General features: G+C 38.9%; 2 protein-coding genes and 2 long non-coding RNA genes across 4 annotated transcripts; 2 read left to right on the forward strand and 2 right to left on the reverse strand.

Moving 5' to 3' along the window:
* Positions 1–8,955: 8,955 nt before the first annotated feature.
* On the forward strand, positions 8,956–9,545 carry LOC143859412 (putative F-box protein At5g55150). The gene is made up of 2 exons (XM_077370127.1): positions 8,956–9,212; positions 9,305–9,545. The coding sequence occupies exons 1-2, from the start codon at positions 8,956–8,958 to the stop codon at positions 9,543–9,545; spliced, it is 498 nt and encodes a 165-aa protein (XP_077226242.1).
* A 1,432-nt stretch (positions 9,546–10,977) lies between these two features.
* Positions 10,978–18,872, reverse strand: LOC143859054 (protein NRT1/ PTR FAMILY 4.5-like). The gene is made up of 4 exons (XM_077369725.1): positions 18,686–18,872; positions 15,368–15,491; positions 13,680–13,897; positions 10,978–12,666 (listed from the first exon to the last, which is right to left on the reverse strand). The coding sequence occupies exons 1-4, from the start codon at positions 18,686–18,688 to the stop codon at positions 11,206–11,208; spliced, it is 1,806 nt and encodes a 601-aa protein (XP_077225840.1). The 5' UTR covers positions 18,689–18,872; the 3' UTR covers positions 10,978–11,205.
* Positions 18,873–20,394: 1,522 nt separating this feature from the next.
* Positions 20,395–24,831, forward strand: LOC143859183 (uncharacterized). Its single transcript, XR_013239181.1, has 2 exons — positions 20,395–20,491; positions 24,546–24,831. It is a non-coding gene; the product is annotated as an uncharacterized LOC143859183 (long non-coding RNA).
* Positions 22,595–23,350, reverse strand: LOC143858901 (uncharacterized). Its single transcript, XR_013239068.1, has 3 exons — positions 23,255–23,350; positions 23,106–23,153; positions 22,595–22,996 (listed from the first exon to the last, which is right to left on the reverse strand). It is a non-coding gene; the product is annotated as an uncharacterized LOC143858901 (long non-coding RNA).
* Positions 24,832–25,088: the final 257 nt, after the last annotated feature.

Here is a 25,088-nt window from a genome sequence, read left to right on the forward strand (position 1 = left end):
CATCAAGGCGGCTCTCGCTAATATGCTGGTGTATTACATGTCTTTATTTAAAATACCTGTTAAGGTGGCAAAGTGTATTGAAAAACTTCAGAGGGACTTTCTATGGGATGGGAGTGATGGTGGGTCGAAGAAAATTAAGCATTTTCTCAAATGGCAGAAGGTTTGTAAGTCGAAACGATTGGGGGGTCTTGGTATCGGAAAAATCAGGCTGCACAATCAAGTTTTAATGGGGAAATGGCTGTGGAGATTCGGAACTGAAAAGGAGGCGTTATGGCATAAGGTAATTGCGGAAAAGTATGGGAGGGGCTAGGGGGATTGGGAATGTGGCACACCTTCAAGTCGAAAAGGATCAGGGGCATGGCGATCCATTCACTCTACTTGGCAGCTATTTAAACCTCTTGTCAGATTTAAACCGGGTAAAGGCACTGAAATTCGTTTTTGGAAGGATTTATGGTTTGGGGACACTATTTTGTGCTTGGGCTTCCCAGATATCTTCAGGTTGGCAACAAATTTAAGGAAACTATATCCGACTATCTAATGCATGAAAATGGGGGGAGGGGATCTTTTTGGGACATTCGGCTACGTCGGAATTTAACGGATAATGAAGCAGTTTCCTTTGCATCTCTCGTCTCTTTATTGGCAAATACTTACATGTCACCTTCCTTACTGGATAAATGGATATGGACTCCTGAATCTGAAGGTGATTTCACCGTGAAAAGCTTTTTTCAGAAACTAGACGAGGAGAATGATCAGGCATCTAACTGGTCGAGGATATGGCACTCACACATTCCCCCTCGCATTGCTGCCATTGCGTGGACGGTACGTCACAGATGCATCAACACTTGTGAAAGGTTGCAGAGGCAAAATTTTAGTCTAGCAAGTTGGTGTGTTTTATGCAAAGAGAACGTGGAAACTTCAGACCATCTTTTCTTACTATGCCCTTACTCTTTTGCCATCTGGATGGGGATTCTTCATTTTTTTTTTGTCCTGGGCTATGCAAAATAGTATTTCAAAAAAAATTTAAAATTGGCCGAGTGCTTTTATAGGATGCACTGGTCAAAAATTGTGGACTGCTATCCCTTTCGTGATAGTCTGGGTTTTGTGGGGTGAAAGGAACAATAGAATATTTAATGGCAACTCCAGATCAGCTTGAAATCTTAGCTTATCGATCATCATCGCGATAATCTTTTGGGTTTCTTGTAGAGGGGATATACCTTACCAAACCTCACATATTCTCAGAAATGGCATTACGGTTCTGTCAGAGAAGAGAAGTGTAAGCGTAATAAAACCGAGATGGGCACCACCCAATGTGGGGACTCTCAAATTAAATTTTGACGGCAGTTCCATGGGAAATCCTGGACCTGCAGGGATCGGGGGGTGCTACGTGATTCAGAGGGGCAGATAATTATGACTTTCTCTGGTCCGGTTGGAACTTGTGATGCAAATGAGGCGGAGGTTAGAGCATTACTATTTGGCCTTCGATGGCTTCGTATTCACAACTTGGGATCCGTAATAGTTGAAGGGGACTCTTCAAATGTCATTGCCTGGGCATCTAACCGGCGTGGTGGCCCTTGGTGTCTTGCTCCGGAGATTGATGAGATTCGGGATCTAGTGCAACTATTACAGCCGACCCTACAACATAAAAGGCGTTCGGCAAACTCTTTGGCTGATCGTTTAGCAAAAGAAGGGGTGGTCCTCCAGGATAATATTGTTGTATTTAACTCTTTAGTGACGTTGACCACTTGATACTTGTTTTTGGGACATCTTGTCCCCCTTCCTGTATCATAGTTTCTTGGAATATATTGTTACTTTCAAAAACAAAACAAAATTGGTGGACAAAGTTTGCTTATTGTTGTAGTTCTAATATAAAAAGTACATAGTTTCTTATTATATAAAGAAAAGAAGACTGTTTCAATAACATTTGGTCATCAACACTAAGAATTTTACCAATTGAAAACATTAACAATGTGGTCAAGTATCATATTTGGGACTAGTTAATGACCACACATCACTGCATAAGATGCTACCTGATAAGAGAAATTGTAAAGCATGGTCTATGGAAAAGAGATAATCGTTAAAAAAATAACACAGAAGAAAACCGCTCCCCTCCCTTTGGGCCCAACCAGTTTAGACCTTCTCAAATGATGTATTCTTAAGCTTTGTTTAAATTTTCTTAAAATTCCATGAAGATATATGGTAATGAGTCCTGATCGCTTATTGGTAAATGTGATTCTAATCACACCACTTCTAAACTCTAAATGTGCTGTCCTTAATCATGTGAATTGAGTATATGGTTTCAGTTCTACTTAGCGATCCACAGACAGAGACCTTTTGAATATCAGATGGTTGGATTTATAAAAAAAAACTTATTTTTACTTCCTATTCCCACTTGTACTCCCACACCTGCTTTGATTCTTGCTGTTTCATGTTATCATTCCGTACCACTTGGGAATGGCTCTCTTTTTCTACTTTTTCTTCTTTTTCTTTTGGGCTCGTGTGTGTGTGTGTGTGTGTGTGTGTGTGTGTGTGTGTGAGAGAGAGAGAGAGAGAGAGGGTTCTAATGCGTGTTATTTTTGGCTCTGCTACCTTACACAAATTATCTCATTTGGAATAAAGATTTCTCCCCTTTCAGATGCCCTTCATCTGTCCACTTTTTAAGATATTGTGATCAACCTTTAGTCCCACTTTGCACAATGAGTGATAAATATTAATTTGTTGGATCCCATGGAAATTACCTACATGTTCTTGGTCGGACACCTCATCAATAAGTCAGCAAAATCAACATTTAGTGTTTTTTAATTGGCTTTTAAACATGCCTTATTTCATCACCTGCAAGGTCAGCTAATTCGATTATGTACGTATCATAGTCATGAGGCTAAGAGCGACCTTTCCTTTTTTCCCTTTTTATCCTTTTTTGCATTTATTTAAACCGCATTATATATTTGGATTTACATTGTTGGTGGTTAAATAAGTTTATTTTTATTTTTTACGAGAAAAATAAGTTTTTTTTTGGAATGGCAATAAGTTTATTTTTATATGGTATTAATTTGTTTAAAAATTAATACTATGTACTATGTAGCTGTATTTCTCTCTTCTCTTTGGATACCTCTAAAAGATACCTTAATTAATCATTTGCATATATTATTAATTTAGGATAAGTTCTTACTAATTACTAATTTGCTTTATAGGATTGCATTTATACATTAGGAGGGGCTATGAGCATAGTTGGATATCAATGGAAGTTAATCTTATTTGCAAATGGGACTTTAAATCCTATTGGAAGACATTAATCATATAATTTGGTGATAGATATACAACTATTATATTACTAATTTGAATTATATTTGAGTTTGAACTATTATATTGTATGCAAATTAGATTATATCTGTTGGAATATGTAACTTGCCTAAGGGCATTTAGGACTTTGTACATTCCTTTATGTTTTAGTATAAAGATATGAGTCAGGGGGAGATTACCCTAACTCATTCAATTATCTCTCTAAACTCTCGGTTAACATGGTATCAGAGCCTTAGGGTTTTCTTATCCCTAGGGTTCTCTATCAGCCTCCACCTTCTCTGCCACCCTCACATAGTCGAACCCCCCCTTCCCTCTCGTCGAGAAAACCCTAACCCCAACTCCGGCCAAACTTTCATCAGAGTCACAACGGTACGCTGTCTTTTTCCTGTTGAGAAGGAGTCGTCTCCATCGACCCGACGGTATCAGCCCTCCTTCGCCCGCCACTATCTTTTCTTCCCCGCACATACCCCCCTGGTTCTCCCTTAACTCGCCCCGTTGCAGTCACCCGCACCTCCTGGCTGGAAAGTTTTTCCAGGAACGAGGATTTGCACCAACCCACAAATTCACTTTCCCAGAAAATAGTTTCCAGTGCTGCAATCCGCCCCGCCCCCGAATTTTTTTTTCCAGCCCCCAATTCTTAGGTTTGTAGGTAAGCCCCCCACCCCAAGTTTTTCTACCCACATCATTTTTCCTCATCTTCCTCTCATCCCTCGGTAAAGCTTAAAACTCTTTTCTCCCTCTTACTATGTGTTAGATCTTCATCTCCTATCCTACTTTGATTCTTGTTTGTCTTTGCGGCTCCTCTGTGTGCCCCATGTCTTCCCTCTTGTCAAGCTTCGTCGATAACCATCATTCTTGGAGCCGCATCTAGCTTTCTTGGCGTGTCCTAGTTTGCCCACCTATTCTTCGTCTTGATCTGGCTTGTCTGTTTCTTTCTTGCTTATTATTATGGAGGAGGTGGTTGACAATCCTTCCATAGGAGTGGCTCCTGGTGTTCGTCCGGCACCCTCTTTGGGGTCTTCTTCATCATCATCTCTCCGTGGATGGATCATTCCCACAGATCACTACTGTTAAGTTGGATGGGGCAAACTACGTTATTTGGAAAGCAGCCGTCGAGAAGTATCTTATTGCCCGTGGGAAAACCCACGTCATTCGTCGTGATCCTCCTCCTACGACGGATCCCACCTTTGATCGATGGGAACAGGAGGATGCTCATGTTTGTACCCTTCTGTGGCAGAGTATGGCCCCTCATGTCTTTGGGCCATTGATGCTTCTGCGAAACGGATCTGGGATCAAGTTACTCTTCTTTACTCTCGCGTGGCAAACATTAGTCGGATCTGCTCTAACTATTCCTAGTGGGTGCGTTTCCGCCGTGGTGATCTCCCTCTTACCACCCATTACAGCCACTTCGTTGACCTATGTCAGCAGCTTGATGTTTACATGCCGCTTACCACGGATCTCACAGAGGGTGCTCGTCAAAGGGATCAGATCCGTGTTGTACAGTACCTTGAGAGTTTGGGTCCAGAGTACATGCATCTTCGTCAGCAGATTATCGGTTCTGGCGATATTCCTTCCCTTACTGCGGTTTACTCCCGCGTCCAGCATTGCTCTCCTGGTGATCCAGTGATATCTGTTCCTATTGATGGTTCTGCTCTCGCGACCTATGATGGCAGTACTCGTCCCCCTCGTGGTGGGGCCTCCTCTGGTCGTGGCTGTGGTCGTGCCGGCCGTGATGGTGGTCGTTCTGGTGCCGGCCATGGCCTTTCTTTTTGCACTCACTGTCAACGCAAGGGATATTATACTGACCATTGCTATACCCTGTATCCCGAGCTTCGTCCGGTACACTCGGCTCATATGGGTGCTACTACTGCTTCTGCTTCAGATTCCGCTCCCTCTGCTTCTGTTCCTGCACCAGCGGATTCCGCCTATACATTATCCCGTGCCGATTATGAGGAATTCCAGCGTCTGAGGCTCAGTTCTCGGCCTCCCTCTACAGGTTTCGCCCAGCCAGGTAGTTCACCCACTACCCTTCTATCTAGCTCAAGGTCATGGATCATTGACTCTGGCGCATCCAACCACCTGACTGGTAACTCTTCTCAGCTTCATTCTTTTCGCTCTTTCTCGTCTCCCTCTCAATCTATCTCCCTTGTTGATGGGTCCACTACACCTATCACTGGTGTTGGTAATATCTCCCATCATCCTGCTCTTACCTTATCTTCTGTTTTATGTGTACCAAAATCACTATTTAGTTTACTGGGAAGACGATTGGAACGGGTCGTGAGGTAGATGGACTCTAACATCTTGACTACCGGCCGCCTACTGTCTTACATAGCTCTGTAGATACATTGCAATGGCATTGTCGCCTGGGGCATCCTTCACTTCAGCGGCTGTAGCAGACTTCTCTGGTTCCCGGACCTTTTTCTAGTTTTCAGTGCGAGTCCTGTGAACTCGGAAAACACCGTCATGTGTCGTTTCCGTTCCGGGTCATTAGTCGAGTGTCTAGTCCATTTGAATTAGTCCATTCTGATGTATGGGGACCCTCTAGGGTCGCGCTAGTACTGGCTTTCGGTATTTTATTGTATTTATTGATGACTTCTCACGCATGACCTGGTTATATTTACTGAAGAGTAGATCTGACGTGTTCTTTGCTTTTCGCACATTTCATTCTGAAATTAAGAATCAATATAATTACAATATTAAATGTCTTCGTACTGACAATGCTAGAGAATACTTTTCTGATACTAATGTCTTTCAATCCTATCTCTCCCAACATGGGATTCTACATCAGTCTTTATGTGCGTACACCTCTCAACAGAATAGTGTTGCTGAGAGGAAACTTCGTTATTTGCTTGAAGTAGGTCGCACTCTTCTTTTTCAGATGAGTATTCCTAAGGCATACTGGAGTGATGCCCTTCTCACGGCGTGTTTCTTAGCAAATCGCCTTCCTTCCTCCGTCGTAGAGGGTGCTTCTTCTTTCGAGATTTTATCTCCAAGTAAGGAACAGTTTCCTCTGACACCTCGTGTATTTGGATACGTTTGTTTTGTTCATCACCTTAGACCTGGCCGTGACAAACTCGATCCCCGGTCTGAGCGTTGTGTCTTTCTGGGGTATTCCCGTACGCAGAAAGGCTATCGTTGCTATAGCCCTCGTCTGCGTCGCTGGTTTGTGTCAGCCGATGTTACGTTCTTTGAGTCTGAGGCATTCTTCCAACATGGCGCGGCATCTTTCACCCCTTTTCTCGAGTCCGAGGTCTCGCTTCCCTTACCAGATCTATCTGCTTCTCTTCCGTCATCACATGTTTTCGTGCAGCCAGCTTCTGCAGATTCTACTTCTTCTGCCACGTTGGAGAAGCCAGCTCCACCTAAAATTACACAGCAGTATCAGCGGCGCCAAGTTACAGATAAGTCTCGTCTACCTCCTCTCGCACAATCATCTTCTGAGCTGATGATCCCTCTCTCCCGCTCTTAGGTATCTTCTCTTCCGCCTTCCTCTGTTATTTATGATTCTCCTATTGCATCTCGTACGAGATCCCGTTCCACTCCACATCCTATTTCGAATTTTGTTTCTTATGATAAGCTCACGAGTACCTTCCAGAGCTTTGTTTCCTCCTTTCCTTCTATGTCTTTACCACAGTCAGTGGCTGAGGCTCTTGAACATCCTGGCTGGCGTGATGCTATGCACCTCGAAATGGGCACTCTTCATAGTAATGATACATGGGATCTGGTTTCCCTACCCCCGTGTGCTCGTCCTGTTGGTTGTCGGTGGGTTTTCTCCATCAAATACCTCCCTGATGGTACTGTCAAGCGCTTAAAAGCACGGTTAGTCGCGAAAGGATACACTCAAACTTTTGGTGTTGACTACACTGAGACCTTCAGTTCAGTTACGAAAATGCCCTCTATACGTGTGCTCCTGTCTCTTGCTGTTAATCATAGCTGGCCCCTTCATCAGCTGGATATGAAAAATGCCTTCCTCCATGGCGACCTGACTGAGGAGGTGTATATGGCGCAACCACTAGGGTTTGTTGCTCAGGGGGAGACTTCCTCCAATGTTGTTGCCTACGCAAGTCACTCTATGGCCTCAAACAATCTCCGCGTGCGTGGTTTGGGAGATTCAGTGAGGCAGTCATGCGCTTTGGCATGAAACAATGCGCAATGGATCACTCACTCTTCAGTTATCACTGTTCAGCTGGGTGTATTTTGTTGATAGTTTATGTGGATGACATAATCATCACAGTGAGCAATTCACAAGGTATACAGCGTTTCAAAACCTTCTTGCAAAAGGAATTCTCTACTAAGGATTTGAGTCAGCTCAGGTATTTCTTGGGGATAGAGGTTGCTCGTTCTTCTAGAGGGTTGTTCCTATCACAGAGAAAGTATGTCTTGGACTTGATAAAAGAAACAGGCAATCTTGGAGTTAAACCAGCTTCTGCACTCATGGATCCTAATGTGAAACTCGTTCCAGAAGAATGAGAGTTGTTGGAGGATCCTGGCAGGTATCGCAGGCTTGTCGGTAAACTTATATATCTCACGGTTACTTGGCCAGATATTTCATATGCTGTTGGAGTTGTCAGTCACTATATGAGCTCTCCACGTACTTCTCACTAGGCTGCGGTGATACAGATTCTCAAGTATTTGAAAGGGGCTCCAGGGAAGGGATTGATGTTCAAAAGACATAGCCATATGAAAGTTGAAGGCTTCTCTGATGCAGATTGGGCTGGGTCCCCAGCAGATAGACGGTCCACCACTGGGTATTGTACATTTGTAGGTGGCAATGTTGTTTCATGGAAGAGTAAGAAGCAGGATGTTATAGCTAAGTCCAGTGCAGAGGCTGAATACCGGGCAATGGCACAGACAAGCACGAAACTTATTTGGCTACGTTTACTTCTCTTTGAAATTGACTTCATGTCATCTTCTCCTTCGCAGCTTTATTGTGACAACAAAGCTGCAATATACATTGCCAACAATCCAGTCTTCCATGAGCGCACCAAACATATTGAAGTGGATTGTCATTTTATCCGTCAAAGAATCCAGAAAAGAGAGAATTGTACTGTATTTACTCGGCCAAGGGACCAATTAGCTGATACGTTTACAAAGTCCTTAAATAAGTCAAAGTTGAGTGATATATGTAACAAGCTAGGAATGTATGATATCTACATTCCACCTTGAGGGGGGGTGTTGGAATATGTAACTTGCCTAAGGGCATTTAGGACTTTGTACATTCCTTTATGTTTTAGCATAAAAATATGAGGCAGGGGGAGATTACCCTAACTCATCCAATTCTCTCTCTAAACTCTCGGTTAACAATATTCATATTTGATTATAAGGAAATAAATTTTAGGGACTATCAAAAGAGGTTCTAAATCTCCTTTGCGCATTTACATAATATTGCTTCATTTACATATATTAATTATTTGCTCTGATTGTTTATCACAATTCTTTGTCCTCTTTTTAGCTTGTAATCCGATCAATAGTAAGAAGATTCATCTGAACAGTGAAATGGGTGAGTGGTCCGAAGTTCCAAATGTGCTCTTAGTGATGGTCGTAGATCGTCTACCTCTCATCAATCATATCCGTTTTGGTGTTGTCTGCTCATCTTGGTATTAGGTCACCAAGGAAAATGGCCTTCGATTGGACTTTCAAGACCAACTTCCACTTATGATGCTTCCTGATAAAGAGCATACTGAAACTCGTAACTTCTATAGTATCACGAAAAATAAGGTCTACAATATTCAATTTCCAGGATTTCATGGAAAATGGTGGCGTGGGTCTTCCAAGGGATGGTTGGTCATGGTAGATGAGAGTTCTAACATCCATCTTTTAAATCCCTTCACTAGTACCCAAATTCAGCTTCCCTCGCTTGATAAATTTCCTGATGACCAAAACAGTACGGATCCTGACGAAACAAGGAACTACAGGTACATCATCATGACTCTTTTATTGGCAAATTCTACTTCAATACTCGACTATTGTTATCATTGTCACTAATTAGCTGAAATTGTCATGACAGGTATATGGACAAGACTCTTTTATCTGCAAATCCCATTTCAACACCAGACTATGTCTTTGTTACCATTGTCACTAATTGGAAGAAATTGTCCTTTTATAAACCGGGGGATGAAAAATGGACTACTTTAGAGAATAAATGGGGTCCTTATGAAGATGTCATATATTATAAGGAGAAATTCTATGCAATCACTAATCACAATGCTGTTGTGACTTGTGACTTAGTTTCCAATGATTTTCCTTAGTTTACAGTAATTACACGTCCATCTCTAGAACTACCCTGTAAGAGGTATCTGGTGGAATCTTCCGGGAGGTTGTTGAAGGTTTTAAGAGATTACGAGTGGAATCCTGCTTATGGCTGGGATGAAGATTATAACGAAATTCAACCTGTTCCAGAACGGCCTTTTATTAGGACAGTGGGGTTCGATGTTTTTGAATTGGAATAAGACACAAGAAAGTGGATAAAGACTGAAAGCATAGGGGATCAAATATTGTTCTTGGGATTAATAGCTCATTGTCTCTCTCAGCTCTTGACTTTCCCTAGTGCAAGGGAAACTGCATCTACTTCACAGATAGCAATGAGGATGCACCCGATTGGAATTATGATAATGGCGTCTTCAACTTGGAGGATAAGAGTATAGCACCTATAAACTCTTCGCATTGGGCTACGGAGCCCATTTGGGTCGCTCCATATTTTAGTAAGTGAATTCCATTTAATTATTATTAGCTTCCTCTTTATTCTTAGTTTGCTAGGTAGTATTTTGATTATGATGTAGCCGTAGGTACTAGGTTTGGACTCTTGAATATTTCTGTGAGGTAATAGTAAGTCTACATACTTAACTTATTTAATTTGTTCTATGTAATGATTTATATGAATTATGCAAGAGAAACTGATGAATTAATCGCAAGCATGTAAGAAAGAGGCCTACTCTGAATTATGCATCGGCTCTAAAACAAGACATATTTTCATGGAGAGGGACAAACTTGAGAGCTGGGAGTGAGAGAAGCATGAAATGCTTCTAGAAATCAGGAAAATAAAATATCAATTTTAAGTAGTATTGTTTTTCACTATACAGGTTGCCAAACATGTCCTTTTTTTTTAGTTCAATAATCAGTTTTGGAATCAAAGTCGTGTCTCAAAATCCAAAACAAACATAGCCTTAATACACCCACCGCCACTTGTTTGATGATCAAGACTGTCGATTTTGTTGGCCTGGCATAATTGTTTTTACACTTCCACGTGTTTGATGATCGAGATATTTTTTACCAGCTATTGCCCTTGGTACACATAAGATCGTTAAAGAAAGGTTTATTAGTGAAACCTAGATACTAATAAAGGCTCACATCAGATCATTAAAGAAAGCATTATTAGTGAAACCTAGATATTAATGAAATTGAAGTTCTTGTCGGCTTGTCGGCTTCGCTAGCTATTAGCTGATCTTCTTACATGTTGAAATGAAATCGAAGTTCCCTCCACACAATCCGAGATCTTATCAATCCACCTTGTAAACTGCCAAGGATGGGACTGGCTACCCTTCAACCATCTTATCACATTCAAGGAGTCTCCCACTATCACATTGTTGATGGATTAATTTCAATCACATGTCTTGTTTTGGAGATGGGGAAAGTAAGTGTTGCAGAAAGTTGGAAGACATTGGAGAAGTTACTACACTCATAACAGTGCACAATAGTTCTACTCTTTTCATTGCAAATTGGGCTTTACAGGATTATCATTGCAGTTCATTACATTTTTATTATCTAAGCAAGAGCTCACAATTTATGTAGAAGAGGCTTAAAAATCATCAAACCGATCAAACTGCAATCATTGAAAACAAGTTCTCTCTCTTATGCAGTGATTATGGAAATTAATGCAAAAACCCAAATGTAAATGCATCACAAAATGTTCTACTTGGGACTTACTGGACAAGATGAGGGAGCATCATCCTTTTCTTTGTTTGTATCAGTAATTGGTCTTACTCCCACTTGCCTGTACTTGTACCAATTGGCCCAGTAGACGAAGTTGAAGAAGTTGAGGAAATTGAGAATGGCCAAGGTCCAGTAGAAGAGATCAAGATGGTTTACATTGAGGTTGTTCCCTTCCAGCCATCCTCTACTGGCGGTGTACTTACGTGTGGCGGCGTTAACCACGTCCACGAGAACCGAGCTCAAGAAATACCCCATTGCCAAGGAGCACCAACAGAACGAAATGCCCAACGATCGAAAGCCCGTCGGAGCTTGGCTATAGAAGAACTCTAGCAAGCCAACCAAAGTGAAGAGATCTGCGATCCCAAATATAAAGAACTGGAAGCTCAACATGAACACGCTCATTGGCAGAGGGTTTATTAAGGGATTGGCGTAGAGGAGATTGTGTTCCCTAGCCACTTGTTTCCTCTTAATTTCTGCAATTGCCGCGGCAACCATGGAGAGGGTGGCAAGGACTAGTCCAATTGATATGCGTTGTAGGTGTGTGATCCCTGTCTCGTGGCCTGTTAACTTGCGAGCGAATGAAACAAAGAACCGGTCATAGAGCGGTGTAAGGAAGAGGATGAAGAATGTGGGGATGATGGAGAGCGAGGGCGCAGGGATGTTCAATTTCCCAAGTCTCTTGTCCAATGTCAATCCTTGTTGGTTCGAGAACGTCTGCAATTGAGCAAGGCAAGTGTTCATCAATATCGTGCTCGCGAAGATGGGGACCATTCGAATGAGGACCTTCACTTCCTCTACTTGTGTCACAGTGCATATCCCCCATCTACTTGTGTCATCCTTGTCCTCTGGTGGGATAGCCGCCTTGTCTAGAGATCTAAATTGATTTGTGTGAGGAAGCCTCGAGCCCGAATTATTTTCGTTCACAACCTTCTCTTCGTACAAGTCCTCTTCGTTGATCGGGAGTTCTCGGTGTCGGTTCTTGAAGGCTCTGACTAGAACTAGGGCAATTTTCGTGAGGGGACTTCCAGTGGGGATTTTGTTACGATATGTTGTGTAGCCAAGGGCGATTATCAGGACTCCCACGAAGACGGAAGAAGTAGAAATGGCGAGGCCAACGTCCCATCCCTTGTTGTTTTGGAGCCAAACTAGCAGTGTGACTCCGATCGAGGAGCCCAAATTGATACTGAAGAGTAAGAAGTTGAAGAATGAGGAGATTAGTTTTCGCTCCTTTGGGTCATTCTCATCGAACTGATCCGCACCTAAGGTGGGTAAAGATGCCTTCAATCCTCCCGATCCCAATGCGGCGAGATAGAGGCCAATATATAGGACAGCTTCGTTGCGACCGCGAACATGTTGGCAATTGACAGTTGGATTGACGATATCGCAGAAGGGCGGTTGAAGAGACTTGAAATATGCTTGCAGTGCAAGTAGTAAGAAGCCCTATGGAACACAAAATCATAATCAATGTTAATGGAAATATCTTAATTGTTAAACAACCATTTACTCCAAAATATTAAGTTGTTAGAATTGGTGTTATTTAATCATATATAGTTTAACACTCCCTCATGCACGGCCCCTCTTTTGGGTTGGTTGTACACTTGGATTTTTAATATCAAGGAGCTAGGTTTAGAACTCAGACCTGGCGTGAGGCAATAGCTCTATACCATATGAAACAACCAATTACTCCAAAAGCTTAAGATGTTAGAGTTGGTGTTATTTAATTGTTTATACTTCAACATGATAATCTAGCATTAACAAACAAATAATTCCAATTGTAAACAATGTTAATGCAGATAATTCCCAAGGCAAAGTATATGCTAAATTTGAAGGTTCTGCTATTTGATTGATTGAAATTGTTGGGAAAGTTGCCTTATTTCCACCACGCGGGTGTTGCTTGCATGGGAAGCAGCAACAAAACAAGAAAGTTTCTTTTAGGTTGTTTCTAAAACAGAGGTCTTTTCTCTTGTGTGGAGTGGCTGAAAATGTGTGTGTGTGTGAGAGAGAGAGAGACTTCTTGGGGTTTCTCTTGGGCTTTACTTCTCGGGTTACTCTCTTGTATAGTCATGGGTTGAGAAGCAAGGAAAGGGTTGTGGGTTTTGGGTTAAATCCATTGTAATCCTTGTATATTGTTTTTCTCAGAGTGGAAGATCGTGTTTCTTGTCCGTGGAGTAGGCTTGGCTGAACCACGTAAAATCTTGGTGTTCATCTTGTGGCTTGATTTATTACCTTTACTTTGCTGTTTAATTTGTATACAATCGGATTGTTTTGCCCGGCGGATTTTCTCAACAGAAATAATTCCCAAGGACAAGGCATTTGAAAACTTCTTAATCTGGTTTTCAAAAGTAATGGAATTTTGAAGTCTTTGGCGGCAAGTAGTGTTTATGTGGTGACTTTTGTAAAAAGAACCCTAATCCGAGAGAGAGAGAGAGAGAGAGAGAGAGAGTAAAATATACCAGGACTTCCATGGAGCCAAATAGAAGAAGAGTCACAGATCTAGTGAGGTAGGCATCAGAGATGAAGCCTCCCACCAAAGAGAGCAAGAAGGTGGTCCCCAAGTAGTTGGTGAGTATGTTTGCTGACTCTGCGATGCTATAATGCATGTGGATATAAATATATGTTATAAAATTCACTGCATTCCCAACGAATGCCATGGCCTCCAAGGATGTCATTGCTACATTCACCACACCACCATGCAAACAAAAGGAAAATACATTCCAAGTCAGACAAATTGAGAGAGAGAGAGAGAGAGAGAGCAAGTACCCACTTATTAGATAATAAATTCAAGGGAAAATTACATTTACACCCCCTCTAGTTTCTGACACATCCACTTCCACCCCTATAGTTTAAAACGTGACAAATACACCCCTGTAGTTTCAATTTGTTTAAGGTAGGCCCCCTCAGCTGAAGGTTCGTCCATAGATTGAAGGGTTAGGATGATCCGATGGAGCTGATTTTTTGGGCACACCCTATCTATGTCAGGACTCATCAAATGAACGCTTTGGATCATCCAAACAATGTGGGCCCACATTATTTGGATGATTTTTTGGGAGTGTTTGGATTCGGGTATGGGCCCACATTATTTGGATGATCCAAAGCGTTCATTTGATGGGTCCTGACATAGATAAGGTGTGCCCAAAAAATCAGCTCCATCGGATCATCCTAACCCTTCAATCTATGACGAACCTTCAGCTGAGGGGGCAAACCTTAAACAAATTGAAACTACACAGGTGTATTTGTCACGTTTTAAACTATAGGGGTGGAAGTGGATATGTCAGAAACTAGAGGGGGTGTAAATGTAATTATCCCTAAATTCAAATATTTTCTCTGGAAAAAAATTTCCTTGGAAAATAAACCATCTAGTGTTTGGCTAACTCGATTTTATGGAATTCTTTGTCCACAATTGAAGACATTCTCTATTTTCTACTCTAAAAATTTTTCCATGTAAACAGAAAAAAATGTTAAATTTTGCAATTTTCCTTGAAAACGTTAAATTTTCAATTTGGGAAAAACATTCCATGAAAAATTAGTTTACTAAACTCAGGAAAATTTATATTCCTTTGAAAAATATTTCCCTGCATCCAAACATCCCCTAATTTTTTTTGTTAGATCCAAACTCCTAAAGGTCCGTTTGGTTGTTTTACCTAGGTCCCCGTAGAGTAGTTGTCAAGTAGTCTCCCAGTAAAGTAGTAGTTAAGTGGTCTCTTGGTAAAACTATCTCCCATGCCTTCCAAAGTATCCAAATTCACCACCCAATGGGCCCTGCCATTGATTGCCAAAACCCTATAATTGTATGGATAGGAAAACCCTAACCATACAAACAATGGACTTCGGTCCATGTTTGTACATAACTGGGCCAGCCCATTGGGTTGGAAAGCCTCAATCACCACACACATAACTAGGGCTCTCAATGGCCAGAACCACATACCAATCGGATCCAAAATTTACCCTTTTATGCATTCGGATCTCGATTCGGACTATTCATTTTCTACGAAACTCGTGATTGAGTCCGGGCTATTGATACCCCTACACTTGACATGGTTACATCTGCAGGGAGAGCTTTTGTTTTCTATAGTGATCTACTAGATGGATGGTCCAGATCAACCAAGGAGATCACATGAACGATTAGATTTTTGCCACGTACCAAAAACGAAGATGGTTGCCTTGATCCCTCCTTGCTTGGCTTTGTTGACAGGTTTGCCCCTATAGTCAACGAAACCGTCAACGGTGTTAGAGAGGGCCCCACCCTCACATGCTTTCAAAGTATCCTGCCACAAAATTTATGGGAAAAAAATATATGTTAGGGGGAAGAATATCACAGCCATGTTTGGTATTGCAGGAAAATTTCTGGAAAAGTTTGGAAAGGAAAAATATTTTTAAAATTTTTTACCTCTTTACACACGAAATGAGATGAAATTACCTCTTTACACCGGTAGTTTATGGAATTACCGGCCCTATTCAATTTTTATTTAGAGGGACCTCCAATTTACATAGAAAGACTAAAGCTTTCATCAAAATTACAAAAAAAAAAACCACTAGCAAATGAAAAATTACAAAAGACAACTATCTTATAGAAAATGGTGAAAATGATACACCATTTTCATCAAAATTACAAAAAAAAAAAAAACAATATCACACGAAAAAATACGAAAATACCACTATCTAATAGAAAATGATAAAATACATGTATCTTATGGAGTATAACAAAAATCCTCATATCTCATAGAACATGATCCCAAAGACCAAAGAACTCCCTCTCACGGAAAATAACAAAAGCACCCATATCCTGTGAAAAATACCAAAAAATACCCATATCTCTTGAAACATGACCAAAGTACCCCCTCTCGTGGAAAATGAGAAAAGTACACATATGTCGTGAAAAAAAAATAAGCTATATCTCATAGAACATGAAAAAAATGCATGCCACATAATAGGTTGTTGAAAACTTTAAACTTTTACGGTGCTAAAAGTTTTGGCCGAAGAAATACTCTAAAAACATATATAATTTAATTTTGTGTCCGATTTTACGATGCGCAAACAAACAAAAAAGAATTACGTTAAAATTTTACTCTTGAAAATCTTACCTTCATAAATATCACTTATTTAAATTTTATTAAGATCATTTTGCATCGAAAGAAAAAAAATTCTACGAAGTCATTACTCTTGAAAATTTTACCTTTATAAATATCACCCATTTAAATTTTTAAAATATTTCCAAAAAGTCACTAAATTTCGCAATAAACTTTTGTTGATGAGAACGTCTTTAAATAACATCTAAATCCTGATTTTTTGCTAAACGATATCAGCACAACCATGTATTAATAGTTGCACGGTCCCGGCTTGTCTTTTTTAAAAAAAAAAATTGCCTTGTGAGAGCATTTTGGGAACTAGGGCTGCACACGGTTCGGACCGGTTCGGTTCAAGGAGTTTTTTTTAACCGAACCATTCACATCGGTTTAGAGAAAATTCAAACCATAACCAAACCGATCGGGGCGTATAACCAAACCAAACCAAACCGATTTTGACCGGTTTGATTCGGTTTGGTTCATGGTTTATCCGGTACAAATCCAAATGTAGTTAAATACATTTATCTATCTAAAAAATAGGTTTATCTATCCAAATCGACCATCAACAGTGTACAACGAGACCGGCAAGCTCTCTCTCTCTCTCTCTCTCTCTCTCTCTCACGAAATAAAAAATGAAGAGACCCGTCCCTCTCTAACCCTAATCGAGGGCCTTACAAAGGGGATGATATATTCGCCCCCCTCTCTTCTTTTTTTCTTCTCTTGGACAACTCCTGTAAAGTATTTAGGACTATCTTTTTACACTTCTAAGGGGCGGTCTTCTCTTTGCAAATGAAATAACTCACCTTAGATTTGATAATGACACAAAATCAGTTTGTCTTTTCCTCCATTTCTCGGTTCGGTTCGGTTAATTTTCGGTTTAAAATTTTAAAACCGTGAACCGAACCGATGGGATCGGTTCGGTAAAATTCTAAACCAGGACTGAACCAATGCTAAGAAAAACCAAACCAAACTGAAAGGCCCGGTTCGGTTCGGTTCGGTTTATCGGTTTGGCCGATTTTTTGTGCAGCCCTATTAGGAACTGTAACAACCTTTTGACAGCTCTTTAAATGCTAAAATACAAGATGCTTTAGTGGAACTATCAAAACATGGTAGTGCTGATATCATTTACCAAAAAAATTTATTAGTAATGTTAAACAATCGAAGATTTCATAATAATACAAAATAAAAATTTGGCAAATAAAAAAGTTTTATTTTAACATAAAACATATTTAGTAGTAATGTTAAACAATCGAAGATTTCATGATAATAGAAAAATAAAAAATTTGCAGAGGAATGATAGATGCAAGGAAGCCCTTGCATAAAAAGCTAAAAATGGGCCCTTGATTGGTCCCACGTCATTGAGTGTAACCATTTAAAATCAGTTGAAAAAGTAAATTAGGTTACACTTATTGCCGTGGAACAAATCATTGCTCATTTTTGCAAATAAAAGTGTTTTATTTTAACATAAATAGTACGTATGATTACTAAAATAGTTTCTAAAGAGAAACTTTTTGGTTGAATCGGTCATGATTGTGGGCGATTGAAGGTAATTCACAAGGGATTAGCTAGGCAATTTCACGGAAAGCCATTTCGCAACTCACTTTTGCAGGAGAACAGTCAGAGGTTGATGTTCCCTCCTGCAAAAGTGAGCCGAAAATGGCTTTCTTCGAAATTGCCTAGGAGATCCCAACTTACAAACTATAGATGGGACCTCAGAAGTCTCACCAAAAAAGTTCTAACCATAGTTAGCAAAGTATAAAAGGGCAAAAAAAAAAAAAAATGTTTAGCCCACAAATGGGTTTTGAACATCTATGTCTTATAGATTCATCTTAAAAAATATGGAAAAAAATAACAACAGAAAATGGTAGACTTAGGGTATAAAACGACACCATTTCAATAAAACGATTACAAAAAATGTGCATATATGTATCAAAAATTCTAAAAACTGTATCAGTAAATATCATCAAGTTAGAAATTCTAAAATAATATCCCATTATTTATTGATTCCTCCTCATACTTTGCTTGAGATAAATTAAGGAAACTGATTAAAGAGTTCAAAACGGAAATTATTTTGAAAATAACAATCAAACAGGTAGCTATAGAGAGAGAGAGAGAGAGAGAGAGAGAGAGAGAGAGACTAAGGCCAGTTTTGGGTTGCATCCCAATTGTATTTTGGGTGCAATTTATGTGGAAACTGCAATCTAAAGAACTTTTTTAGGTTGCAGACCCCACATGACTCTTTGGTCTCTACTCTTTTCATTCAGCTTTCTAAAATCTTGTGTGAATTTCCATGACTCCCTAAACAAGTAGTAGAGAGTGGAAGAGAAAGGCAAAAAAAGTAAAATGGCAAGAGGCTCAAAACATCTTCATATGAATGCAAAGTAATGGATAATTACCATTTGCAGTGTAATCTCAATGAAAATTGTCCCTCTGTGGCTTTTGAGCAGTCCCTTGTAGAAGATGCTTTTTAAGGAAAGCTTTTCAAGTGATGGGTTTAGGACATTGGAGTGCAGAGATAGGAGAGCTTTTTAGGAGAGGGGTTTAGGACGTTGGAGTACAGAGAGAGGTTTGCATTTATATGGGAAGAACACATTTTTTTTAGCGGGGTAGAAATTCCAAAATAAACTCCTTAGCTGGGCTTTTGAGGTCTTTGGTTCTTTGTTGTTGTCGTGTATAAGTTAGAAAAGTAATTAAAAAATGGTTTGAGATTGTTAATTAGATTGACTTGTAATGGCCCAGTTGCATATTTTCTTTTAATAAGGAGAGAGGGAGACATTGATATTTCACCAAATGTGGAGTTAGGGTTGGATTTTTCCTTAATTTAACATAATTTTTAAGGCTACTGATACTGGCACAACCATGTTTAAATAATTGCACAAACTCAGCTCGTCATTTTTTTTTTTAATGGGCTTCTGAGAGCTTTTTGGGAACCCTAATAATTTTCTGGGAACCCTAATAATTTTCAACTGCTGTTTAAATAGTAAAAGACAAGATGAGCAAGTGCAGTTATTAAAATATGGTAGTGCCAATATCAATGGCCTTTTTAAGGGAGAAAGATAAGAGAAAAAATAATAATATAAGAAAAGATGGCATATAATTGATTAAAAGGTTTCATTTGGCTTTGGTTTAGGAATAGTTCAGACCTTTCAATGCTGCCAAGGCAATCGCTTTCTATATGATCCCTTGACACGAGGGCAATGGATGGTCTATTCTAAAATGTGTTTTGGTATAATCTCACTAGATATAACTTGAGGAGACTGAAAGGGGATTGATTCTCTTAGCTTTTGGCATTTAAGGTTTTGGAAGAACCATTTATATAAAAAATCTATTCCAAAACCTTTAGTATAAGACATCCAAAATTCTGCAAGATATAACTTGAGGAGAGAGGAAGGGTTTGAGAGTGAGTGTGGATTTTAGATATAGGAGAGAGAAGATGAGGGCTAAGGTTTGTGGCATTGGAATCTCTTGTAATACTAATATATTTTTCTTTCTGGGCTAAGGTTTGTGGCATTGGAATCTCTTGTAACACTAATTTATTTTTCTCTCTCATGGTCGAAGATTGGTCGGTGTGTGAAACAACCAATTACTCCAAAAGCTTAAGCTGTTAGAGTTGGTGTTATTGAATCATTTGCACTTCAACAATCCCCCTGATGTGGACCCGGTCTTCGATGTTGTAACCAAGGAAGAAGGTAATGTGGACCTAGCCTATGATAAGGTCAGGGAAAAGGAAGACAAAGTGTTGCAACGGCTAGATCATCCCAAGGTTCTTCGGAGATCCGAGAGATTAAAGATGAAGAGCAGAGCATGAGTGTGTTTGCTTGCATTGTGTATAATTGTGTATACTTGCTTAGTAGGGTAGGAAGTGTAATTAGGAAATGAATAAGGGACGGTTGCTGTAAGAATGGACAAGTGGGACCACAGATTCTATGAAGAATGGATGACATGTGGCATGAGGCCATGCATTTGAAGGTTGACATGTGGCAGGGATGGACCACAATGCGGCTGGTTAGAGACACTTGGCATCAAATCATTGGCTTGGAGTCCTTTCCTCCCTCTATAAATAGAGGTGGAAAGGTTCATTTCAGGGGACGGTGAAAATTATAATTTTGGAGTGAGAAAGGGGAAAATGCCCTTGGGGTTTTGAGAAAGTTGTTGGAAAAGGATATGAGCAAGGTGAAAGAAAAAGCCTTTGGTTGAGTAAGGTCTTCTTCTTTCATCCTTCACAACATATCAATCTTGTTGTAGGAATTCCTTTCTTTCAATGTAATTCTTCCTTCTCTGCATTCTTAACAAGTTTGTTTCTTTCTACTTCCCCTTGATGCTTCATCTGCTGCATCTAATCAACACATTGATTTCAATTTTTTTCTGCAATCAATCTGATAATTGAAGTTAGATCTAAGCAAAATTCTGAGATCCAGTGTACATCACCCCGTCACGTGTGGCCCCTCTATTTTTGGGTTGGCCTTACAGGTGGACATTTTTTTAATATCAAGGAGTTGTGAGTTTTGAACCTAGAACCTAGCTCTGATACCATGTGAAACAACCAATTACTTCAAAAGATTAAGCAGTTGGAGAAGGTGTTATTTAATCTTTTATACTTTAACACTCCCCTTCAGGTGTGCCCCCTCTTTTTAGGGTTTTCCTGCACGTGGCACATGTGGCCCCTCTCTTTTTGGGTTGGCCTTTTATGTGGATTTTTATTATCAAGATGTTAATCCATGACCTTTGCTCTGATACCATGTGAACTCCAAAGCTTAAGCTGTTAAGAGTTGGTGTCATTTAATCATTTACATTTCAACACGGGCATAAGCGTTATTGTCGAACTATTTATATTACCTGTGCTTTGTGAGTTTGCAATCAAAATCAAATTTATTATGCATAAATCTTGGATTAAAATATGTGTTTGAGTGAATCAACCATCTCATGAATACAATTAAGGTCAAAATAATTACCTTAATATTCAAAAACAACTTTTTATAATCTTTCAAATAAATCCTATGATTAATTAAGCTTATTTTCATTTAAATTGACACAAATTCGAAACATACCCCATATATCATTTTAAAATGTTCAACAAGCCCTTTTAAGTGGTGTAATTTTCCTTAGGATTAGGTTTTTTTTTTTTTTTTGAAGAAATTTAATATAAAAATAACAGTTTGGGCTTAGGTTAGGGTCAATCGGTTGCTCGACATTTTGTTCTTGAGTGTGGTGGATTATTTTTTCCTTTTATTCTTTCCGCGAGCGATTAATACAGGGTTGATACTAACTTTGTTAGGGATTGGATTTAAATTTTGTTGGATATTCTAACTCTGTTGATCGGTACTAACTCTTTGCAAATTGATACTGAGTCAATGTCGATGAGTACTGAGCAACTTTAGATCACTCATTTTTCAATGACGATTCGTCTGCAAAAATTTAAATTAGAAACTAATCAAAATCATTAGATAAACTTAAAATTATCAAAATGACATAATTTATGCCGTGTACATACATTTTCCTCTTCTTTTTTACTCATGAAATAGTGCATTTTGAAATTTTCAACATGTCTATGCCTTGTTTTATAAATTTTTAAAAATTCCAACATTAGGTACTCGTGGATAGCTTTTAAAAATTCTTTTTTCACATACTGTTTGGTAAGAGTGACCGACTGCTCTTAGTTAATTTAATTGAATTTGTCATCTTTGATTAAGGTGATAGATTTGAAAGGCAGTTGTATGTCTCATTCATTCTTCTAAAGATTCTCTATATTAGGAAATGATCGTCATTGCATTTAAATTTTATTATAATTAGATAAAGAAAAAAGGACATTAGGGTCCGTTTATATATTGTATTTGGATTTGGAATTGAGTTTTGAATACCTCATATAATGTTAAAAAAAAATGAACCCTTCTTCGACGGAGCCCACATCTATGCAAATGAGTTGTACAATCAATTACACATACTTTCAGAATTTTACACCTGCTTTAAGATTTCTTTATAAAAACATGTGTAAATTTTCTTTCTCAATGCACCTTAACCAGTGCCCTTAGGGCATTTTGTAAAGACCACCCTCGTTAAATCTATAAAATTAATTTTAAAAAAACGAGTGAACTTTCTTTTTTTTTTAAATCCAATTTTTAGAGAAGGTCTTGCTATTAAATTGATCTAACGTTCATAAAGCCTTTCAATATTCATAATTAAGGGAAGTAATTAGGGGCATTTGATGACTAAATTAAAAAGGCTAGTAACATTAAAAAGGAAAAACGGTTGGAAATTATGAGGAAAGAAATCACGATCTCAAAATTTCAAGAGAAGAATGGGCAAAAATAAAGATTTCTTTATGGATCGTATTTATTTTGTGGTAACTCCCATCCTTGCTTAGAAAAACTTAAAAGTCTCACCCAAATCAGTTACATACCTTATTGTTAAGATCCAAAATCAAGAGAAGAAAAGAGGAAAGAATACAGTGAGAGAGAGAGGAAGAAAAGAGAGGCTCGGACGATTCTCGGCCGGGAAACCCATCGTGCTTTTTCGTCTTCCCCATTCACCAGCCGAGAGGTATGTTGATTTTATCTACTTGAAATCCCTTGCATCTTCTTCATCAAATTTTTGAAACCATGGAACGGCACCCTCCAAACCGTGTATGCAATGGAACTCTTTTTGTGTATTTCTTCAAAACCCATTTAACTTCCTCGATTTTGCCATGCCCAATCTCACGATTCCAAAACCTGCAAAAACCCACATCAACGTTAAAATGAATTTAGGGTTTCTGCAAACCAAAGAAGCTAGATGCAAAAAGGAAAAATAAATAAATAAATACAGAAATCTATACATTACCCATTTCGTTTCCACGATTTCTTCATGCTCAATTTCATGTTTCAACACCTGCAAAAATCCAATCTGTGTTAAAAGAAATATATGGATTCTATAATCAAAGAAAACAAAATGCAAAAAGAGGAAAATAAATAAAGTGATCTATTCTTTACCCATTCAATTTTCGATTTCTCCATGCTAAATCTCACGATTTCATCACCTGCAAAACCCACATCTCTGTTAAAAAATAATAATAATAATAAGGTTGCTGTAAACAAATGAAGCAAGGCAGAAAGGAGAAAATAAATAATGAAAATTTTCATACTTATGCCCCTCGTTTTACCCTTGAGACACCCTTTTTGTTTATTCGTTTTGTTTTTTAAAAAAAAGACATGCGTCTGTTCCAGCATTTTTGTATTTTTTTTGTCACAAATGAAAACTATATAAGGGACTCTTAATTTCCCAAAAAGTGGTAATACACGGTTTTATCAGTTCCTAATAAATCTTACAAAATGATTTTCTTTTATAATTTTAAAAAAATCAGTTCTACACTAGTAGCCCTCTTAGTACAAATTTTGTGTAGAGTTAATATCTCATCAGTGATGCATATAATATTTTTAAATAATTGATCTTCAGGCCTACTACTTCCTTCTCCCACATAAAGGGGTCATCTTAATCTCACACATCTCCAGGTTTAAAAAGGCAGGTGACAGCTAGACCTTGCCTTGTAATAGTTTTCAATATAATTTGTCTATGCAATGTAGCTCTACTTATAAAATTTTGCCTTATTGATACCTGCTTAGTTAATTTATACTTGCTTGCCTGGAATAAAATGAATTGAAATGAAAAATAAATTGTTCTAAAATCTTATGCGAGGTAATGCAGGAAGGGAGACAAAGGTAATGTACTTTAATTTCCTAATTGCATATCATACATGGGGGAGAGTGAAGGGGAACTTAAGGGTGTTGTGGTATCATCCTGGGACCTAAGGTCCAAAGGCCAACGCGAGAAGCGTGTACAGCCTTTCGTTGGCAAACCATCCAAAAGGGATAGTATCTTCGAAACGGCTCGGCATTAAATGCGAGACCGAAATCCGAGTCCATAACGCCACTACCTTTAGACAAGGGTAGTGGGTAGTCGTGCGGCAAGGACACCGGCAAAAAAAGAAAAAAATGGGAAAGTCAGAAAAGAACTGACAGAAAAATAAACTTGGGAAAAGCCGGATGTACCTTGGGAATGTGCTGTCTCAATTTATATAATCGTTGCATACATAGTATAAATTTGGATTATTGTCACTCCTGTTATTTATATTGCAATCAATAGTGTAATTCCTTTCCAGTTTTTTTTATTGTTGCTATATATTGCTGAGAATCTGGATTATATTGCCTGCACTGTTTATATTGTCTCTCTTACTCTGCTCGGTCTCTGAAGGACCCTGCTCTGACGTTGTTTTCTCCACCACAGGGGTTGAGGCGTTAGATGGTGGAGCGTTTACAAATGAAGGAACCTTGGGATAAGGCACTGTGTGATCAGAGAGTTCGTTTCTGGGGTTTTTGCATTTTGACGTCTTGCGTCATTTACCATTTTTATTTCTATCAAGATTTTATTTAGTTTGGACTTTGGTAATTTAAAACTTTACTTTTCTTTTGAAGTATGAGTATTGAAATTGTTATGGTAAGACATATTTAATTTGGAATAAGATTTTATCGTGGTTGCTGATTATAAAAAAAATAAAAATATTTCCATGATTTTTGCGTTCTTTTACTCGTAGCGACTTGACGGAAATCGGGTCGTTACACATTTATTAGCAAAACCCATTAAAAAATATAGAGCCTAACGCTTATACTAATTAGCGATATACTAGCTGTTTTGGAACCATGAAATTTTTTCTCTGAACCATTTTCTCAGGATTTTTTGACCCCATTTTTCAGGTAAAAATTTCCAACGTATTTTGCAGGAAAGATTTTAGCTAAAATAATTTTTACCTAGAAATAAAAGTTGGAAAAA

The sequence above is a fragment of the Tasmannia lanceolata genome, unplaced genomic scaffold (genome assembly GCF_043159265.1).
Source record: "Tasmannia lanceolata isolate RefF3 unplaced genomic scaffold, GAP_Taslan_0.1 ptg000029l, whole genome shotgun sequence".
NCBI classification, from domain to species: domain Eukaryota; kingdom Viridiplantae; phylum Streptophyta; class Magnoliopsida; order Canellales; family Winteraceae; genus Tasmannia; species Tasmannia lanceolata.

Coding starts and splice junctions, on each gene's coding strand:
- LOC143859412 (XM_077370127.1), top strand. CDS start 8,956: ATGCTTCCTGATAAAGAGCATACTGAAACTCGTAACTTCTATAGTATC. Junction 9,213..9,304: donor GACGAAACAAGGAACTACAG/GTACATCATCAT, acceptor TTGTCATGACAG/GTATATGGACAAGACTCTTT.
- LOC143859054 (XM_077369725.1), bottom strand. Junction 13,898..15,367: donor GGCAACCATCTTCGTTTTTG/GTACGTGGCAAA, acceptor TGGTGAATGTAG/CAATGACATCCTTGGAGGCC. Junction 12,667..13,679: donor TTGGCTCCATGGAAGTCCTG/GTATATTTTACT, acceptor TGTGTTCCATAG/GGCTTCTTACTACTTGCACT.